This window comes from Oryzias latipes, chromosome 24 (genome assembly GCF_002234675.1).
Source record: "Oryzias latipes chromosome 24, ASM223467v1".
Lineage (NCBI taxonomy): Eukaryota > Metazoa > Chordata > Actinopteri > Beloniformes > Adrianichthyidae > Oryzias > Oryzias latipes.
In genome coordinates, this window is record NC_019882.2 from 12,969,260 (window position 1) to 12,987,493 (window position 18,234).

General features: G+C 39.6%; 1 protein-coding gene and 1 further gene across 3 annotated transcripts; one reads left to right on the forward strand and one right to left on the reverse strand.

Annotated features, from left to right (window-relative positions):
• Positions 1–122: 122 nt before the first annotated feature.
• Positions 123–10,195, forward strand: pla2g7 (phospholipase A2 group VII). Of its 2 annotated transcripts, none has more exons than XM_004083664.4 (11): positions 123–352; positions 430–592; positions 692–842; positions 930–1,023; positions 3,242–3,310; positions 5,002–5,173; positions 5,753–5,866; positions 7,908–7,999; positions 9,150–9,320; positions 9,391–9,539; positions 9,607–10,195. In XM_004083664.4, the coding sequence occupies exons 1-11, from the start codon at positions 297–299 to the stop codon at positions 9,705–9,707; spliced, it is 1,332 nt and encodes a 443-aa protein (XP_004083712.1). In that variant the 5' UTR covers positions 123–296; the 3' UTR covers positions 9,708–10,195. The 2 variants fall into 2 exon arrangements, with proteins under 2 accessions (XP_004083712.1, XP_011490049.1); XM_011491747.3 differs by having other exon boundaries at positions 131–352; positions 461–592.
• A 1,389-nt stretch (positions 10,196–11,584) lies between these two features.
• Positions 11,585–17,414, reverse strand: amh (anti-Mullerian hormone; the record flags this gene model as incomplete). The annotated part of the gene is given in 13 exon segments (NM_001104728.1): positions 11,585–12,031; positions 13,731–13,779; positions 13,854–13,921; positions 14,071–14,089; positions 14,207–14,260; positions 15,062–15,159; positions 15,366–15,429; positions 15,538–15,591; positions 15,664–15,740; positions 15,919–16,111; positions 16,189–16,245; positions 16,327–16,406; positions 16,564–17,414. The product of NM_001104728.1 is annotated as an anti-Mullerian hormone (mRNA).
• Positions 17,415–18,234: the final 820 nt, after the last annotated feature.

Below are 18,234 nucleotides of genomic sequence, written 5' to 3' on the forward strand. Positions count from 1 at the left end.
TCCGTGCATTAGTCATATAAACCAGTCACGCCTCGGTTGGATGAGGTTTTGCCCGCGAGCAGAGGCGGAGCGACGGGCTGGGGATGGTGCAATAGCCGCGCAGCGTTTAGCCCCGTCACATGCTAACAGCTGCTGGAAGTCATGAAGCGGTTAAAAAGCTCGCAGGTGACTCAGACTGGCACAAGACAATAAACAACGCAGGAATGTTACGAAACTGACGCCTTAAGACGAACCGTTCACCTGCGTCCAGATATAAAAACGGAACATTTTGGTTTCGCCCAGTTTTCGAGACGTGGATGTTTCCTCTCGGAGGTTTTGTCGTCAAGAGGTTCTACGAGTGGGTCAAAGTCGGGTAAGGGAACCTGTCCGCCTGTGGAAGACAGGAGCGGAAGTTTCCGACACTTAACAGCAGTCCTGGTGTCATTTTAGGGTAATCGAGTTTTCTTTGACGCGTCTAAAGGCAGAGCAGAGGAAGAGGTTTTCGCCTTGGCTCGCTGCCATGGGGAACTCATGCAGTAACTTTGGGATCCCTGCAGGGAATGGCCCCAATCCTGTGGGGTGCACTGATTTGATGATGGACCACACAGTGAAGGTAAATAAACACTCATGTAAATCTTGGAATTACTAGAATTTCTGCTAAAACAGTGGAACTAAAATTGTTTTTGTGATCTTGTTTCCGTCCCTCCAACAGGGCTCCTTCTTTAGGCTCTACTACCCTTGCCAGGAGACCGAAAAGGCAGAAAAACCAGACTGGGTCCCTTGTAAGGAATATTTTAATGGCCTGGGAGACTTCATGAAAATCAACAGGAGGCTCAGTGAACAGATTTTTAAATACCTCTTTGGTAAATAAATAAAAACGATACTTTTTTTTTTCTAAATCTACAGATTATCACAATTCATTCTTTTCGATTGTGTTTCATTCGTTCCAGGGTCCTATAAGATCCCGGCCTTCTTAGACGCGCCGTATAAACCGGACGGAAAGCGTCCAGTAGTCATCTTCTCCCATGGCCTTGGAGCCTTCAGGTACACAAACATATTACATTGACTTCATAGGGCTACGTTCACACCCGGCATGTGACGCTCATTTTTACATGTGGTGTTCACACTGGACAAGCTGGGCTGAGCAGGAAGCAGCTGCAGGCCCGCCAACTGCAGTAGGAAGAGACTTGCTGCGAAATGTTGAAGATGTGCAAATCTTGCTGCAGGTTTTTTTTTCACAGCTGTATTCTGACATATGACCTGGTGTAACTTGCCACGCGTGTTCGATGGTCACGCATAGAACCGGAAAACGCTTGTAAAAAGTGCGTTTTAAACTTGAAATTCAGAAATGTGCATTTACACGCGTTTACTCAGACTTTTCATTGAAAGTGATCGTTTGAACGCGTGTTGCTGAATGCAGTGTGAACGTAGCTTTAGAGAACTCAGTGATGAAAGTCAGGCAAGGAAAAAATCCCTGAACTTTTCTTTGAGCGATATGGCGGGCACAGAGCGAAATTTTGGAAAAATACGTAGTCTTAGATGCATTCTGGTGCATTTTGGCAGCTAGTTATTCACTTCTTTATCAAGAAGCTAAGACTAATTGGAGCATCATGATTTGTCATTCAAACCCCTAGTTTGACTCTCCATTAAGGACTTGCTGGTCCTAAAAAAGAATTTGGAAAATTGCTCAAAGTAACACAATCCTACAATCTACGCTTTTCCTTAAAGCTGCAAAACATACAATTGCTAAAATATAGTATCAAAGCCCCAAATGGCAAAAAGAACACCAGTAACTATGATATTCTATGAAAATACCTCAGTTATTTATACATTATTTCTGCTTTAGAAATGACTGATGTACAACATCCACTTGCACTGTTTTCTCAAACTATAATTACATCAAAATATGGGATCTGCTTTAAACTATAATTCTATAACATAATACATCAATTCTTTAACACCAATACTAAGTAATCTGGAAAATATCAAAACAAACATACAAACTAAACTAAACATTGTAAACATTATTTTTTAAGGGAGTGCGGGTCCAAACCATCAAATACTTATAATTAATGTCAACTATACTGAACTAAATCATGGTAATTAGGAAATACAAATAAATTAGATAGAGAAATGTATTCAAAATAAAAACTGAAACTCAAAACTAAAATTGAAATTATTTCAAAATGTGGTTTTGAGATTATTTTACACAAAAAAGTATTTGACCTACACTACCTTAAAAATCTTTTTTTTCCAGCCAAGACCACTTCAATTTGTTTTTTATCGTCTTCTCACAACTGAGGTCGTGACCACGCTCAATAATGACGATGCCTGCCATTATTTTAACACAAATTAGATCGCAAACTCTTCAGATGTGTTTGTGAAAGTTTAGCGTGGGTCCGCCAGTTTTGGTCTCTAGGGAAGCGAGTCACGCTGACCACGTGGTGCAGACAGAGCCAATCAGACCCGTCGACGCATCCGAAAGCAACTAAAACGTCCCGTCATTGGTCAATTAGGCCGGGAAGACGAGAGATGGCCACGACCATAGAGGAAGCGATCTGCGGAGAAATATAGAAAATAAAGCTAAAATTAGCTGATTTCAGACCATTTTTTAATCCGGAAAGCGATTTGTCCGTAGAGATCAGGTCTTTATTTCCCGGAAAGTACGTTCGGTTTGCTCAAAAACCCGGATTTCCGGGAATTCCCGGAAGACTTTCATCACTGAGAACTGGACTGAGTGACATCCCTCCACCCCCACGTTCTGAATAGGAAGTACCTGCTGGTTCCCAGAAGTCAAAGTCCCATAGACTTCTGTTGAGAAATACACAGCTGTGTAACTCAGTCATTTTTCTGTACTGCAGGTTAGTCAAGTTCTAAACTTTTAATCAGGCGCCTCCTTAAAAATATGGAGTGCCCGCTGGCCCCCCATGACAAACGTTTGATAGATTCTCCTGAGCTTGCTTTCCGTGAAAGGACTTCCAACAAAGTCACTCCTGATTAGTAAGAGTGACTGCCATAGCAATGATGCAGACCCATTTGGACCAATCACTGCTTACTGATGTCGCCTGACTCCAATATGGTGGTGTCTGTACTGTGAAAAGATAACGACTGAATTGACTTCCTTTTGCTGGAAGTAAGCTTTTTTCTAAGGGTGACGTCCCGCTCACTCAGTTCAATTCTCTTCTACAGACGGGGGTTTTACATCCAAGCCACTTGCTTACTTGTCAGCTGTGTACTGATTTGTGGATCTTGTGTTTTCCAGGACATTGTATTCAGCTATCTGTGCAGAACTGGCCTCTCAGGGCTTCATCGTGGCCTCTGTGGAGCACAGGTGACCCGCTTCATGACATCATATTTGTTTTTTTGTTTGACTGAAGGGTTTCTTGTGTTTTGTGGAGTGACAGGCCACCCAAGAGCTGTAATTTGAATGTGCATCGGTAACGTGAGGGGGTGGAATTTTCATTTTGGAGAACATGAGAGTTAAACAAACAAAACAAGAACCGCGCGGTTTCCTCTGCGAGCGGCTGTTTCTCTGTTGAGTAGGAGGGGAAAGGGTGTGCAGACAAAGGTATGAACCAGGTCATCACATTTCCTTTCAGTATAGAGACAAGGGGACCTTATGGAGATGAACAGAGTGGCCTCAGTTTGTAGCGGCGTGTCGCAGCAGGTTAAAGGCCCATGGGTGTGGCTGTCCTGTCATCGCTGAGTCATCACAGGCACACATTTTTCAGAATTAAAAACAAAACAACAAACGTCAGCCTGTCTGTCACATTTGGCAGAGAATTTAAAGAAGTTAAATTCTCAAAAACAGGATCTTGATTAACCACAATGTTTCATCTGTGTACTTCAAAAGGAACAAGCAGAAAAATTTCTAACACACAAAACGAATGTTTTTGTTACTTATGCAAAACTGAGAATGGATTTCTCAAAAAATGTGATTGTTGTGAAAAATAAGTCAGAACTCCCGGTTTCACTCTAACCCCTGAAGAGGCTTTTAACACTGGAGCACTGTTGATATTCTGTCGTCTACCGTAACTCTTTGATTGCTTACATAACTAACACGATTCTGAAGCAGAACCAGCCTGATGTGCAACATTTTATGTTTGTAAAGTGTTAAGGCAGTCGATGTAAATCAGCTCTTTGTATCAGTAATGTGTTGCGTATCGTAACACGCAAAGCCGCTTTTTTCTGCGTCAGAATCAGCGGATTCACGTTGATCGTTTAAACGGTTGAAGAGATTCAGTATGTGTTATTTAGATGTCGTAACATCTCCAGTGTTAAAGGGTTAAAGACCGTTGGAAAGGTTTTCCTGGATCTTCAAATGCTCCTAACAGTTGTACAAAAGACAAAGCAGTTTGTTCAGAGTAATGTATCCAAAAACTTTAATCGGTCAGAAGAAAAAGTTTTTCAGAGAAGCTGCACAAGCAACAGATATAACTTTAGCCTCAATTGCCCTCAGAAAACAGAGTCCATTCAGTTCAATCTGAACAAGTTCCAACAAGAAAGAGCTTCAGGAAGTAATGACAGATACTATTGTTAATGCCACATCTTAAGAAACAGAGTTCTTACCTGGTGGAAAGACCAACTTTATCTGGAAATGGAGGCCACTTGTTGACTTGATAATATCGGTGGGTCAAGGAGGGACGTAGTCTTGATCCAGAGTCTGCACACGTGACCAACAGGAAGTCTTAGAGCACATCATGCCCTCTTTTGAGGAGCTGCTACTGGTTCAATTTCCAGCAGTACTTGGCACCGCTCCACGGTGCTGAAAGTAAAAACTCTGGGATTAAGGACCAGAGATTAAGTGAAGAATTTTGTGAAGAAGTTGCGACACACCAGACTGAACAAAACAGAAAAGGTTATAGGCGGATCATGTCGCACCACACTGAAGCAGTACAGGGAGTACAAGCCAATAATGAAGAATTCATTATACCATCTGATCTCTCTTTGTTTGTAAATTCAGTGTTTATATTATGGGATGGCACCAAAGTTTTCCCTTGTCTGTCTACGGTCTTTCTGCAGAGACCAATCTGCCTCGGCTACGTACTTCTTTCGTGAGAAGACAGAGTCTGAGATGGCAAAAGAGACGTTGGCGAAAACCTCTACTTCCACCGACAATACCCTCGTAGAGGATTGGATGTACTACAGAGCCCTGCAGCAGGGAGAAAGAGAATTCCCCCTCAGAAACTCACAGGTGACTTGAATTTAGTCAGTTAACCCTTAAATTTCAATTTCCCCATTGTGGGATAAATAAAGTAAACTTTCAACTTTCAAAATTGAAGTATCAGGTAGCGACAGACCTCTATGAACTCCATATGCTAAAAACCTGTGTTCTAGAACAAGCCACACATGCCCAGTGTGTACGGAGCATTAGATGTTCAGAGATGCACACCCCAGGTTACCTGGTAACCACAAATGAATGCTGCTTCATTCACCTGAAGCCACTTTTTGCATGTGTCACAGAAAATTTCCTTCCTTGTCAAACAATGCCCCTTTAGAGGTTACTGGACATAAGGAATGATCTTGATATTTGTAGATGTAAGACAAAGAAACTTAAGATAGCTGTTGCTGTCATTATTTTTACTCAAGTCAACAGCTTGAGGCATAGAAAAGAAAAAAACAATCCTGTGTTCACTGTAACTACAATGCAAACCACATCCCTAAGCCCAATATCTACACCGCTCAACAGTGTTATCTACAAATAACAGGAAGTGATTGTCATGATATGAAGCGCTGTCTCTTGTTTATGCCAACATTTATTTATCTTTTCCAGGTCAAACTCAGGGCTGATGAATGCATCCAAGCTTTGAATAAACTCATTGAGATCAACTCGGGAGCAGCGGTACAAAACGCTCTGAAGACTCAGTTTGACTGGACCACACTGGAGGTAACGGTTAAGGGAGCCAGCATGAGGGCAATGTCACTTTGAGTCCAAAAGTAGAAAAAAAACGTCGTACAGGGTTTTTTTCTCTCCCCATTTATCACCGCTGAGCAAATAGAAGCTCAAAGGTTATATATATTCTTTCAAAGTGGTGTTCTGTTTATTCTACTTGGACAAATCAGGTGTGTATTTACATACAGTGGTTGCTTGTTTGTTGCCGGGAGTACAGTCTAAAACTAACATGCACCGCTGAGCAAATAGAAGCTCAAAGGTTATATATATTCTTTCAAAGTGGTGTTCTGTTTATTCTACTTGGACAAATCAGGTGTGTATTTACATACAGTGGTTGCTTGTTTGTTGCCGGGAGTACAGTCTAAAACTAACATGCAATCTATAGTCTGTAAAGTAGTAACTTTTTTTTTTTTTTCAATTATTAAGTAGTTTTAAGGCTGTAAAACCCTCAGTACACACTTTATAGACTTTTCTCAGACATGAAGATTTTTACAATTTTCTCTCATTTAAACTGTCAAAGTTCAAACCTTTGTAGAAAAATAAGTTCAGTGTTATAGAACGACAAAAGTTTTTAAAGAAAAGACTAACAAATGTAAAACAATGTTGGTGCACTAAGACTTTGGATTTGACTTATTTGTGAAATCAATGCTAAAGTAACGGCCTCCAATGTACTCTGCGCCTTTCATACTGAAACTCATTGATTCTTCTTTGTTTGTACTTTTCTTAGTAGAAATACTCATATCATAAATGTATGACTTTAATCTCGTAAATTCTCAACTCAAATTTTTATTATGAAATATTACCTTTTTCCTCACAATTTTGACATTATTATCGCAATTATATTTGTTTTATTTTTATAGTGAGACCGCGAAAGGTGAACCGGGCTACAGCGAGAGACCCCTGTAGACATCGTTTCCATTTAAAGCTAAACTCCAGTTTAGTTTTTTTTTTAAGTTAAGGACCAAATGGTAAAAAAAAAATAGAAAAAAGAATAGATGTTTGAGTAGAACAGAACAAACAAAACTGATAGACATTGAGAGACAGCAAAAAAAGAGCTGAAGCTTAACCACAGATGGGAACTTGTGGCTTGAGTCACACTTACAAACCCACTCTGATGACAATTGTCTTTTTGAACATGTGGCATTTTTCGAAAGAAATAAAAGGCCAAAATGACATTTATTCAAATTATTGTGAATTGGAAGCAGACAAAAAAAATACATTTTGAAAAAACATTATGCAACACATTACATTCTACATTTATAATGTAGAAAATATGCTGGCCAGACCACAAAGGTCCTAGCTCTGACCTCTCAGGAATGGGGAGAGGAAGGGGGGCGGGGTTGCTCCACACTATTGGTCGTTCCCAAATTCCAGAGAATTTTTAATCAACAACTGCCGCTCTGCAGAATCTATATCCTAAAAAACGAGAATAGTTTCAAAGATAAAAAACAGCTCTGGTTGCAAAGCTTTGCACTGAAAAAGCAAAACCACCAACTTCCTTTTCCTGTGTCCACACAAGCTGTTTAAAAGCAGCTTGGTGGCAATTTGTGACAATATTCATTTGAACTGAATGCTTTAAACCAGAAATGAGAAGGATTTGGACTTGCAAAAAGTCAAAGATGCTTAAAAAAATTGTCATTTTTATGTTACAAATATCTAGTTTACAGAAGGGCTGCATTTGTTTTGCAGACGAGCACAAAAATGTCTGGGTTGCTTTTCTTTTTCCTTTTGAAGTCTTAATCTGTGGTTGCGGCTTGACCTCAGTAAACAAATGTCCACTGAAGGGAAATGAAGTTTTATCTTGCGTACGGGTTTCACATGCAACCATCTCCTCTTCTTTGACATACAAGGCTTTTGAACAAGTTCAAAGAAGCGTTTTAAAGTCTCACTCCACTCATCTCATCAGAAAAATGCCACAAAAACACATCAAAATATTTTCATCAAAAGATGAATTTACCTGTACTATCACTTCAAGAAATGTTAGTAAATTTAAGAATTTTCTTATGTAAGCCGTGGGGCTCTTCTTTGTCGACAGAACTCCATGGATCTGTGCAGGATAGCGGTGATGGGTCATTCCTTTGGAGGGGCGACGGTTATAGAATCTCTGTGCAAAGAGGTCAAATTCAAGTAGGTACCAACAGAAGAGCTGCCGTCAGAGACGGAAAGTTGAAACTTTCCAGACTGCGTCAGGTAGCAACAGCATTGAAACGGATTTTACTGCGTGTGGTTTGATGCACCAAGTTTGAAGTCACAAATGTTTTATTAATCTGTCACGCCTTAAAGTCCGCTCTGTGAAAATAAAGTCCGATTTTAAACCAGTTTGTGCTAAAAATGCTACATGTCCCTCTGCTCCATCTGCCTAAAGCGCTATGGGTTTTTTACGGCCTTGCTGCCAGAAGCTGTCATTTTCCCAAATATGAATAGTCTAAACCCCATTTAAATGAATCAATAAAATTGACTTATTGGCCATCCCTAACCAAATGTAAGTCAATGGGGAGTTGTTCCTTTAACACCAAAGCTTTAGCTCCACTGTTGACATTCTTTTGACTACTGCTGCTCATCAATCGTTGACGCAATGAACATAATTCCAGCGGGTTCTGAAGTGGGATAAAACATCTTTGAGGTGTTATGCAACACTTGACAGTAGTGAAGTGTTTTCGTCATAAACGTAAATCAGCGGATTCTGTCGAGGAAAATAAACGCTTCAGCTAGTACTGCATAATACGAGGAGTATTCCCGATTAGCAATGGTGATCAATATTGCAATGGCAATATAACTTGCTATACATGAAGAAATCGCAAAACAACTAAAGACAATTTCTATTTCACTGCAACAGTTTAATTTAAATATAGTCAACATAACTTATACTCCAAATGACCCTAGACTATTCGATTGCTCAAATGCATTAAAGGGTTAATTTGAGTTAAGTAATTCAAACTGCCATAAAATTATTTTAGCACATTTAAGATAACTATCCCAATTTTTTTCCGTCATTTGCGATAGTAAATTTGCGATTTATTGTGCAGGCTGATTCCCATTGATCATGTTAACGGTTTAATAGTTACGGTATGTCAAATACTACAGTACTAGGGTGTTGCTATTAACATCTCTGGTGCTTAAGGGTTAAAAACCAGCCCCCTGTGGTCATGTGAGGCATTGCAATATTTGGTTCCTCCATTTTATTTGGGGAATGGAATCTGGAGATTTTGTTTTTTTCATCAAGTCCTTTTTATGAACATACAGAGCCAAGTGTGAGTGTGGAATTTGTATCCGTCAGGTGTGGAATTGCACTGGATGCCTGGATGTTTCCTTTAGACGACGAGATCTTTCCTCGGGTGAAGCAGCCGATCTTCTTCATCAACTCTGAAAAGTTTCAGTGGGCGGGGAACATCAGCCGCATGAAGAAGCTGGACTCCACAGTGATACAGAGGAAAATGATCACCATCAGGTAAGGTCAGAGACCGGGGAGGCGGTGGGAAAGAGAACCAGGACGTGAAATCGGTTTTGGTTTTCTTCAGGGGCACGGTGCACCAGAGCTTTCCAGACTTCACCTTCCTGACGGGGAATTGCATCGGGAAGCTGTTGAAGCTTAAGGGAGAGATCGACCCAGAACTTGCCATAGACCTTTGCAACAAAGCAACCTTAGCTTTTCTGCAGCGACACCTTGGTAAGAAAAATTCTAAAAACGGATTCACAGAAGAAGCTTAGTTTAAGCTCATCTTTCATTTTTCCAGGCTTGGAGATGAACTTTGACCAGTGGGACCCTCTGATTGAAGGGGAAGACGATAACCTCATTAAAGGAACTAACGTGGTCTTGCTTCAGTCTTCCATCTGACGCCTTCACAAGGACCTGACGGAGACCACTTCCTTCTGTCCTCTGGAGTCATTGCAGCCTTATCAAACGCCACCCCAGACTGACTCTGCGTTTTTCCGACAATCAGCGAGGAAAACACATCTACCTCAACATGAGCAAGGATTTAGCTTTTCCCCCAGAGGAAGCCCTCCGTACTGTTCCCGTTTTATGGGGTCTGTGTTGAGGACAAGCAGCTCAGGACTTCCTGTTGCTCAAACTTTTCAAGCAACTGTTTTTTTTAAAAGACTTCTTGTAATCAGTTTCTTTGTTCAGAAAAAAAAAAGATCTTTGAGAAATCTTGCAAGTAATCATCCAGAAGAAACAAAACTCTGCTGTACTTAAAAATCCTGATCCTCCAATCAAACTAGTAGCAGATCATTAAAACACTAAGGATCTTGTTTTGTTTGACGATACGTTTCCTCACTCCTGCAGTAGGTTTTCACATCATTTCTGCCTTTTTTTTTTTTTTTTACATGACAGACCAACACCAGCTAGGGCTGAGGTCCACTGTGACTCTGTTGCTGGGCAACAAAGCACTTTGGAGTAAACAGCTCATGCAATAGTCAACAAAAATGGGTTATATTATCCACAACGATGAAATAAAACTAATGATTTAAAGACCCAATCCAATTAACTTGTGATGTACTGTGAAAGCATTCTCTGTGGTCTTTTAGTATTGCCACAATAGAAAATCCTGTGGCATTTTCTGGAACAGTTTCTAGAGCAGCAGGAGTTGATTAAAAATTCAACACAGAGTTGTTGACGTGAAGCAACCCCGCTTCCCTTTCCGTCACCCATAACGGAGAGCTCTCTGATCACACGCTGTCCACGCAGTGCAAGCTTACAGCCCCAACCAAACATTAGCGCAGGAGTGATGTTGGAGCTGTCCAGCCGTACAGTTTAGATCCAGATTCCAGCTCAGATGAGAAAAATAAATAAATGTTCATGGATCTAGTCGTCTACAAGTGAATGTATCAGAATGGAGTGGAGCAGGGAGCCTGTGGCCTGCTCAGTATATTTTCAACGTCACAAATACGATCTTTTTCAAACTGCATTTTTTTTTTGTCTGCTCCTGATCCTCAGCAATCTAATTATAAGCTTAATTTTCTGAGAAAAATGCCACAACAACATGTTAAAAACACCAAAGATACAATTTTCATTTGAGTGGGTCTTTAAGAGGAAAATATAACTTCCTCTCATGGTATTAAAGACAGATCAACAGTTGTTATGCTTTCTCTATGGTTCTACCTCTTTATGCTATCGGACAAAATGAAAAGCCTAATGGATTTGATTTTACAAAGACTATTTTTTGATTCCAATGTGTTCTGATGACAACTTGGATGGTTTATCAAAAATAAATGTAAATACATGTTTTGTTTTTTTCAAATGACAAATTGGTCTTTGCATTGTTCTCTATTTTCACCAATCTAGTGAGCTTTGATGGACACTATGGTAGTTTTTTTGTGACACTTCTGTACAATGGATATTGGGCCACCCCGGGAGAATGGCGAATGCCCTTTATAGTGCACCAGTAGTGAAGGAATTCCGAAATAACTTTTTCATTAGCGTACATTTTAAGTCGATCAGAAGAAAATCTGACAGAGCCGTTCCGCTAAAGCAATAATCCGAGCTGTGGAGAAGCAAAGAAAAAAAACATTTACCACTGAGGAAGTGTGCTGCCTCTTGTAATGACATCATTTCCTCTCCAGGTGCGAGTTCCTTTAACACTTTTACACATTTGTACTTGAATCCAATAAACCTAGTTTGTATGTTTTTAAAGCTTCATTCTTTTTTCCGCAACATCTTTAAAAAGCACGATGCTTCCATCAGTGCTGCAGTGATGAGAAATGAAAAGATAATTGTCTTTCCAACAAAAATAACAATTTATTATATTTAAGATGCTAGTGAACAAAACAACATTGGCTCATCTCTTCTCAGCAAAGACGTCATATATCATATGAATAGGGAACAGAAACAGATCCACAAAAACAAAGAAATCATATATTCAGAAATTCACAACCCATTTTTTGCTTTATGAGAAAAATACCCGACTGGAAGGAGGAACACTGACAGCTTTAAAGAGTAAATAATGAAGTTTAAGCTTAGACTTGAACTAAAGATGGGATGGACAAAGCAAACGGATCAGAACATCAGAACTCATTAGGAGCGGAACACTTCAACAGGCCTCAGATGCCATTTCTACCATAAATGAACAGAAATCAGCTACTTCTCTGTAAGCTTCTCAGCAGGAAGAACCTCAGCTGTGATGTCCTCCATGCACATACATGTGAGGGACAGCTGGACACCTGGAAAAAAAGGCAATTGTTGCATCACTAAAGCATGCGGTTGCATACGTTTACACTGAAAGTGTAAAACACATATCGTGCTAAATTTAACATTATTTTATTAGGTTACACCAGGCTCACTGTAAGCCAAAGGAAGATGTTTTCTTCATAGTTCCTCACATGTTAGCACATCCAAAAGAGGATTTTTGCCCTGAATTCTTTGTTTTTATTTTCTAATACAATAATCATGTTGAACCAAAACCAACCTGTGACCCCCCCCCCCCCCCCCAATCAAGAACTGAACCCAATCTTGGGGAGGATAAATTGTTACATTTCTACTAAAATCTTCCATTTCGAATAGACAGTTTTCTTTTTATATTCATTTTTAGTTTGTTTTTATATCCAATGTTAGGAGCTAAAGGAGCTGAAGTCATCAACATAGATCATTTAGTATCACTAAAAGTCTTTAGATGAACCATGATGATCAGCAACAAACCCTTTAAGATGGTGGATTGTGAAAAAAACATGTTTTTTAAATTCACTACGACACCAACAGAAAACACAGATGTTTTTTCATTGTTAAAGTCTGAGTGAACCCCAGAACTGAGGTAACAAACCCCCTCTTTTGTTGTTAAATCACAGCATCAGAGTATCTGATTTCTAGGCTTTTTTTCTAACTCAAAGGGTTCTTTATCAGGCCACAGACCGGTACTGGTCCATGGGACTGTTGGTACCGGGCCGCAGAGGAAAAAAGGAAACACAGGATCTATATTTTTTCAGTTTCATTTATAATCAGTTTCTGAAGGAAGTTTTACTTTGGAAAACTCTTGGATTCAAGCATTTTTGGGAAGTTTCTATTTGCAGAAAAAACAACGAGGACACAAAAGAAGAACCTTTGACATAAAAAGGAAAAAAGAAAGCATTTGTAGTCTAAAACAGTTTTTTGCTCAAAAATTCTGGAATAAAGTTGGAATAAAGTGTGATGTACCAGCTCCACCTAGTGGCCAAACTAAAACGCCCTCCAAGAGAGGCAGAACATGGTGAGCTGTATATTTTTGTGGGAGCTTCTCCTTTTAAAAAAACAGGTATCACTGTATGGTGTTAACAATCTCATTGGTTTATTATTTTGCTAATAGTTTTTACAGTATGTGAACAGTATCAGAATAATTCTTCAAAACAAAAGATATATAGATTATTAATGGATTACTATACAAAAATGTCTAAATGTGTAAAGCCTGTAAATTCAAAATTGAATTGAAGCAAGGAGATTTAAAGAATGGAGAAAATCGAGTCGATCCAGGCTTTGATGAATCGAATCGACTCTGGAATTTATTGGTGATACCCAGCGCTAATTTGAATGGTTCCTTCAGGAACCTTAGAGTACAAATAAAGATCAAAACAGCAATAAATCTTTTACAGAGGATAACGATAAACTTTACCGCCCACTTCAATCTGCAGACCAATCCATGAAAATATTGACTGAGAATCTGCTCGGTGGGCTTACAGCCCCCTGCTCTTAATGACTCGTTTGTGTGTCCAAGACCATAGTTGTTTATTAGTGTTGAGGATGTATCCTCTTGTTTTCCATTGCCAATAAATATAAATATATTGTAAATTAAAATGTAGTAACAATCTGCCTTTTAATCAGGCTTTTTCAAATGAAGAGCCAAAAGGAAAATTTTCATGTAAAATAATTTTAAAAAGAAGGATTTTGACAAACCAGAACATTCGTCTCCACTGATGGACTTCTCCTGACCAGTGAAGACGTCCTGAAACACAAAACCTTCCATTAGCGTTCTGAAGCTTCTTCATTTGAGGTCAAAATGATTCATGAATGATTCACCTCAACAGACAGACTCGACGCATCGTCCTGATGAACTTCTTCTGATTCCTCAGAGCTTCCAGAACTCTCTGAGGACAAAGTCACACTTTGCAATGATAACGATGCTCATGAGAAGAACGCAGTTTAAAGCGGTTTGAGAAAAGCCCAGAAAAATCCCAAACAAATCGAAACTTCAATTTGGATTATAAATTCTGAATATTTCGGAAAAGGGACTTACCTTTTTTCTCTAGCTTGTCCTAAAGTTAAGCATAATTTAAAAAAAGAAAAATTGTAAAAACACTATTTTTAAATTAACTAAAAATCAATCAATTCAAAACATTCAGCAAACAAAGAATATAAAACAGCAGGTTTACATGAATGTAGTCTCCTCCACCTTTGACCTCTGGTCCAACAGCTTCACAAGGAAACTTTAGAAAGAAAAACAATAACTTTATATATTTAACATCAGCTGATGCAGCAACACACATGTGCAGACAAACCTTCATATCAGATATACTGGTTTCAAAATAAGAGTCTATGGTAAAGCAGAGCTGTGTAGAAGTGTTTAATGAAGAAGAATGTATCTGGTAACAGATTGGTTTTCATCAAACATTCAAATCACCTAAAACTTTATTCATAAAGTACATTTCTTACCCTAAGAAATACAGTGTTTCAAAGAAGAAACTCGAAAACTAAAATTAAAATTTTACATTAACATAATTATAATCATAATAAAAAATGATCAAACATGTTGCCTGTTAGCATGTATATATGCTGCACGAACATGTTTAAATTTAAGAATCCACCTCCTAAAGAAAAGATTCCCGGCCATGTCTGACTTCCCACCCTAAACACTAAAAAACTATATAATGCGGCACAATGTAGTGGCTGTTATGATTTCATTGATTTCACAAAGTTAAAATCTCATTGATGAGCGTTTTGCAAAGATTATTTATGAGTCCACTGTCTTTTAAGATGAAAACGATGATGGTTTATTTAAAAAATACATTGAAATATTTTTATTTTGGCAAAAATTGTTCCGATCCAATACATTGTGGTCTATATTCGCCAATCTAGTGAGCATCGATGCACACTGGTTTATCTCAGAGACTTCTGGGAAATTCCTAGGGCACTTCAAAATGGCGAACGCGCTATATATAGTGCACTATGTAGTGAGTAAGAAAGGAATTTGGACAGAACCTCAGACTAACCTTTCATTTGAAACTCACCGTGACAGCAGATGTTTCTTCCTCTGCTGCTGCACTCAGATGATCATCTGAACCTTGACTCAGAGTTTCTCCATCAGGACTCTCATCTTTTAAATCTGCTATTTGGGGAATTAAAAAAAAACAAATTTCCCATAAAATAAACTTTTAAACATTGAATCTTCTCTTCTTATTATTCCTTTATCTTACACTTGGCATCCAGTTTCTTTATCTTTAGGATAAAACTAATAAGAAAATGCCATGAAAAAGCTCCTCCCCTCTATCCCAGAATGCATCAGATGTTCCTCATGCTTCCTCAGTGTCATACCTGTGCAGAAGTCTGCAGGACAGCTCTCCTCCACGCAGGTGGACGCCCCCCTGCTCTCATCATCCTGAACATCACAAAAACAGAAAAACAGCACTTACAACTCTTTTTCAAAGTATTTTTTGAAAGAAATGAAAAAGAGAAACTTTAAAGAGAAGCCAGGAAGAACATGTGCCTGTTCTGGGACATTTGGATCCTTAATCTCTTCAATAACAAAGTCTTGAGGAACCTATGCAGAGAACAATTGGTAAGAATTTCTGGATTCTTTCAGAATTTTTCCACAATAAAAGCATTTGTTTACCATTTGAACTGCTGTAGAGGTTTTCCCAAAGGATCTCCATTCAGAGGCTTCCTGTTCATGTTTCTCCTCACCTGGCTCTACAGGAAAAAGTCAGGAAGAAATGATCACAGACATCACTACTGTTGTTTCACTTTGCTCAATTTCTAGTAAACTCTGCTGGAAAGGGGGAAGCAGGATTGGTCAACGACTGGGGTTTGAAGGCCTGAGAACGCTGGAAGACAAACTTTTATTTAATGACATCCATTCATTTCTCACCAGAAAAACTTTTTATTTCTGAGCTGCAGGGTGAAGCTTCCTTCTCCTCTATTCTGGTTTCAGGTTCATCAATGTCGTCTCCAATCTTCTCCTGTGACAAATCAAGGCTTTCGCTCTCAGGAGCATCAACAGGTGGAGAACTCGTCTCTTCAGTTTGGACAGGTTTCTCTTCCACACCACTATCAAATGACAACTTGAGTACAAAAACAAAGAAAAAAGAAAAATCAAGCACAGAAATAAGCATAAAATGTCGGTTTTTCTTTGTTGTACCTGTTTTGGAACGTCTAAAACTGGATCTGAAGTCTCCAGATCAGCTTTTCGAGGAATCTAAATAAACACAAAGCCACTTGTCTACATTCATGTAAAAGCAAAAGCCTCATTTTAGTCAAAATTGAAGTGCAACTGTACCATGTGCACAGCTCTGGAGGCCGTCAAAGAAGGAACTGATGTGATCCTTTCATCTTCTTCATTTTTCTCTTGAATTGGCTCTGTGGAAGAGCAGGAAAAAAAGACAACTAACACCAGAAAATTATCTGTATTAAAGTGATTTCAAAACATAAAACTAAATGTTTGACATACAAGCAGATTTTTGATAAGTCGGTATTCTGAAATATGGAACAGAAAAACTAAAGATGCATTTCTCACCAGTGAAATTTTCACTCTCCAAGTAGCAGGTTGACGTTTCCTTCTCTTCTATGTCACACACTTTGGTTTCAGGATCATTTACGACGTATGGTGAAGAGTCAAAGCATTCACTCTCAGGAGCATCAACAGGTGGAGGACTCTTCCCTCCACTTGTCTTCTCTTCCACACCACTGTCACCTGACAAACTCTTCTCCTTCATGGTTGGAATGAATTCCTCCAGCTGCTGCTCTTCAGTGCATTCTTGTTCCTTGTGAGGAGAGCAGACACTGACGGGAGATTTCTCTGATATTTCTGCCTCTTGCGTGACGGCGGGGATATTGGTTGGCTCCTCCTCCTCCTCGTGCTCCTCAGTGACCACGTCAGGAACTTTACACCCAACAGCCACACCGCCGTCTTCCAGGCTGACCTCCCACACTGACCCCACCCGCTTGATGAAGCAGCATCTCAGCACCTTTTCTCCACCCACTCCAAGCTCTTCTCTAAAGAGTGACACCACCTCTGGATCCAGCATTCTCAGGCCCAGACCTTCAGCATCTCCCAACATGCAGTGGGTGCTGTAGGCAGGAAGCTGGAGGAAGGACTGCTGGAGTCTGCGCATGTTGGAAACTGGAGCTTCGGCCGTGTTTCCAAAGTCAACAAACTCGATCAGAGCCGTGTGCTCCTCCTGGATCTCTTTCACCACGGCTCGGTACCACGAGGAATCTTCAGAAAATTCTGCCAGGACCAGATCACCAACATGCACATCCTGGATGGGACTGTCCTTCTGTGTCCACTCTGGATCGTTCAGCTGTTCCACCAGAGAGAACAGTTCCTCCTCTTCATCAACACGCTGCACGTAGAAGCTGAGTGGACTGTTGTAGTGCGAGACGTAGACGTCCACCCTCAGTCCTGCTGTGATTGTGCTGGGAGGAAGTTCTGGGAGCTGAGGGACTTTTCCAGCATCCACTTCCTGCTGAGATTCTGTTCTAGACCATTCTGAGAGGACAAATGGCATTAGATTGTTTCTTCAGATCGTTTGACTTTAGCTACATAATCCCAAATTATATGAACTTCACTACTATCGTTAAGGATAGAATACAGGACACCGATGCAGCCTTAACAGTTCAATTCCCCAAAGTCTGCTGACATCATCTTTTATAAATAAAGCTTGATTTTATTTGAGATTAGATTTAATTTTTAGTTTTAACAATCTATTTTCTTTAAAGACCAAAAGAAACAGCTGTAATAAAGACTAAAGGTTGTTGTTTTATTAACATTCATGACTGCCTGCCTTACTAAATGCATTATTTTCTCACATCTGTTTTGATGCACCAATCAAAAACTTGGGTTGACAAGACCTTAGAGTCCAGTCTAGTTCTTCTTGTGTTTGTATTGTTGGACTCTTGCTGCAGGTTTCCAGAGTGTCATACCTGTGCCCACATCTGCTGTAGGCTCGTCCTCCACACAGGAACGCTGGCTGCTCTCAGTCTGAACAACACAAAAATCATTTTTATCGCAAACATCCAAAGAAAACAAGATCAATTTAAGAAGACCAAAAAACGATCTGTTAACCGTTTGAACATTTCTCACCGAGAATTGTGCATCGAGCTAAAAAGATACTAGAAAACAGTTTTTTACAGTTTTTTAGTATTACTTAGAAACGTAGAAACATTTTGTTAAAGACCCACTCCA

Excerpts from the sequence above, each read along its gene's own strand:
- pla2g7 (XM_004083664.4), top strand. The coding sequence starts at position 297 with ATGTTTCCTCTCGGAGGTTTTGTCGTCAAGAGGTTCTACGAGTGGGTC. Across the intron at positions 5,174-5,752 it reads TCCCCCTCAGAAACTCACAG|GTCAAACTCAGGGCTGATGA; the intron begins GTGACTTGAATT and ends TATCTTTTCCAG. Across the intron at positions 9,321-9,390 it reads AGGAAAATGATCACCATCAG|GGGCACGGTGCACCAGAGCT; the intron begins GTAAGGTCAGAG and ends GGTTTTCTTCAG.